This window comes from Limulus polyphemus, unplaced genomic scaffold (genome assembly GCF_000517525.1).
Source record: "Limulus polyphemus unplaced genomic scaffold, Limulus_polyphemus-2.1.2 Scaffold8876, whole genome shotgun sequence".
Lineage (NCBI taxonomy): Eukaryota > Metazoa > Arthropoda > Merostomata > Xiphosura > Limulidae > Limulus > Limulus polyphemus.
In genome coordinates this window covers 4778-7947 of record NW_013674486.1, presented here as the reverse complement: position 1 = coordinate 7947, position 3170 = coordinate 4778, and the positions used below count along the sequence as shown (strand labels likewise).

Sequence of the window (3170 nt, the reverse complement as noted above, 5' to 3'; positions counted from 1 at the left end):
CGGAGTAAGTTGACCACATTAAATTCTCTCCACATTGAAGGAAGAAAACCACGGAGTAAGTTGACCACATTAAATTCTCTCCACATTGAAGGAAGAAAACCATGGAGTAAGTTGACCACATTAAATTCTCTCCACATTGAAGGAAGAAAACCATGGAGTAAGTTGGCCACACTTACTTCTCTCCACATTGAAGGAAGAAAACCCTGGGGTATGTTGACCACATTAAATTCTTTCCACATTAGAAGAAGAAAATCATGGGATATTCAACATCTAGCTGAATATCACTGGATTATTATGAATGTTCTGTTTATTCAACATCTAACCCAGATGTTGAATAAACAGAACATTCATAATATCTAGTGACATTCGGCTAGATGTTGAATAAACAGGACAGTCATAATAATCTAGTGACATCCGGTTTAGAACAAATAAACGTAAGACATGATACAGTGACATTCGGCTAAATGTTGAATAAACAGAACATTCATAATAATCCAGTGATATTCAGCTAGATGTTAAATAAACAGGACATTCATAATAATCTAGTGATATTCAGCTAGATGTTGAATAAACAGAACATTCATAATAATCTAGTGATATTCAGCTAGATGTTGAATAAACAGAACATTCATAATAATCTAGTGATATTCAGCTAGATGTTGAATAAACAAAACATTCATAATAATCCAGTGACATTCGGCCGTTTCTGAAGTCACTTGGTTAAAAATGTGCTATAGTTGTGCTTCGCTTTCCTTTCAACTTTATTGAAGTTTATTTTTATAATAATACTAGTTGGAGTGAAATAAAAACTTGTTTGTAACGAAGGATAAGAAACTGTGCTTCTAATTTTGTCCCTTAACATAACAAATACTAAAAGTGCAATAAAAATACATAAAGGTGCCAATACTGAAAAGAAAGACATACTGTTTTCAACAATTCTATGAATATGAAATTAGATGGGGAAGTTAAACCCCTCTTCATGACCTTCCTCATGCCATCCTGTATCATTGTGTCAAGTTGTGCTGAGTTGTTATTTTCCTGAAATTAGATGGGGGTTAAACCCCCACCCCTTCATGACCTTCATCGTATCATCCTGTATAACTGTGTCAAGTTTGGTGCTGATTGATCAAGAAATATGGAAGCGTATAAGGAACATGTATATGTATTTTCTTTCAGAGACACACTTTGCTTTATTTAGTAGATGACTCATACCTATTTAAACATTGCAAGTTATTGATTATTAGTATAACCAACAAAACACACATTTAAATGTTGATTTTGTTTCTTACTTTTCTTTCTTCGCCTCTCTCGGTTTATTCGTTCGCTCTCACATCTCCCGTTTTTTTGTGTGTGTTTTTTTCTAATATGTTAAACGCCTGTCTTTGATATTCCTTTCTCATAAAACACGCAGAGCCCACCTGTTTCCCTTGTATCGGATTACAACGTCTCCCAATTATTTGGAGTTTCTGTGATCTCCATCATAATCATTAGGTGGTTCTATAATTCTCACAGCGGCCAAACAGAAAGGGCAGCCGTTTCCTCCAATAATTTTCTAATAACTTAGATTATTGTAATCCTATAATCACTTATGGACCGACCACCTTTCCCAACTCCAACTGATGTTATCATTCTGTGTGTTATGTTTATTCGGTGTTTGGAAGTGTGTCACTGTATTATCCTCTGTGTTATGTTTCTTTAGAGTCTAGACGTGCGTCACTGTATTATTTTGTGTGTTCTGTTTGTTTGGAGTCAAAAAAGTGTGTCACTGTATTATACTGTGTGTTTTGTTTGTTTGGAGCCTAGAAGTGTGTCACTTTATTATCCTCTGTGTTATGCTTATTCGGAATTTAGGTGTGTGTCACTATATTATTCTGTGTGTTCTGTTTGTTTGGAGTCTGGAAGTGTTTCACTGTATTATCCTGTGTGTTTTGTTTGTTTGGAGCCTAGAAGTGTGTCACTTTATTATCCTCTGTGTTATGCTTATTCGGAATTTAGGTGTTCATGTGTTCAGTTTGTTCGGAGTCTAGAAATGTGTTACTCTATTATCCTGTGTGTTCTGTTTGTTTGGAGTTTAGACGTGTGCCACTGTATTATCCTGTGTCTTGGTATTGTTCGGAGTCTAGAAATGTTTTACTGTATTATCCTGTGTGTTCTGTTTGTTTCGAGTCTACAAATCTGTCACTATGTTTTATTTTGTGTTCTGTCTGGAAATGTGTAACGGAATATTATATTCCCCAAGAGTGTTATTAGTGCCATGCCTTTGATGAACAGATGTACTGTAAGAAGATTAGTTGAGTTGAGTGGGAGTTGTACGAACACGGAAAGTTTATACCTACAAACGTATTAGTAACATTCTTAAATGTTTGAATGTAGAAGTTTCGTTGTATTATTGGGCATTAAAAGCACGTTGTTTTTAATTAACACAACTAATGTATATTTATATACGATTTGAAGAGCATGTATTAATAATACTTCTAATTTTATTTTCTGAATAATTCAACAGACAAGCTTACTAAAACACCAACAAAAATATGAAGCCCAATTTATCATTTGATTCACCAACTGTCACTGAGTTATCGGATGTTGTTATTAAAACATTTCACCATTATAGCTAGATGATAGGTCAAATAAATATAAGACAAAAGCACCTGCCAAATTATTCAGCATTCTTAAAAAGCTCCTCGAAAAGAAAATTTCAGTTGAGTTTAAAGCAAGAAAATGACTTTTTTGTGCTGAGAAAGCGATTTTAAAATAGTGTTTAAGCTAAACGTTCTGTCGGAGTTCATCAATCATTGCCATCGATCTAAACAAGTTCAATGTGTCAGAGCTGAACTGAAGACACAGTCCTCTAAAGAGGGTAATTTGCTTGGTTAGCTCACTAGATGGAACGTGGAGCTTCGTTCCAGTTTAACAATTTTCGTATCAAACTTAGATGAGAGGATAAAGTATGTGAGCTGATGTTACCATAGCAACAGTTTTGTGTAGTATTTTATGCAGTGTTTGCTCATTATAGTTTCATATAAAATATTCTTTTACATAAATGTGGAGAGAATGAATTTAATGTGGCCAACTTACTCCATGGTTTTCTTCCTTCAATGTGGAGAGAAGTAAGTGTGGCCAACTTACTCCATGGTTTTCTTCCTTCAATGTGGAGAGAAGTAAATGTGGCC

General features: G+C 34.6%; 1 protein-coding gene across 1 annotated transcript in view; it reads right to left on the bottom strand.

Moving 5' to 3' along the window:
* Nucleotides 1–3151, bottom strand: part of LOC106475616 (potassium voltage-gated channel protein Shal-like) — a gene marked incomplete at its 3' end in the record, with an annotated part of 20955 nt that extends 17804 nt beyond the window's left edge. Inside the window, exon 1 of the mRNA XM_013936291.2 lies at nucleotides 3076–3151. Within this exon, the coding sequence (XP_013791745.2) occupies nucleotides 3076–3080 (5 nt within the window). The remainder of the gene's footprint in view (nucleotides 1–3075) is intronic.
* Between the last annotated feature and the right edge of the window lie 19 nt (nucleotides 3152–3170).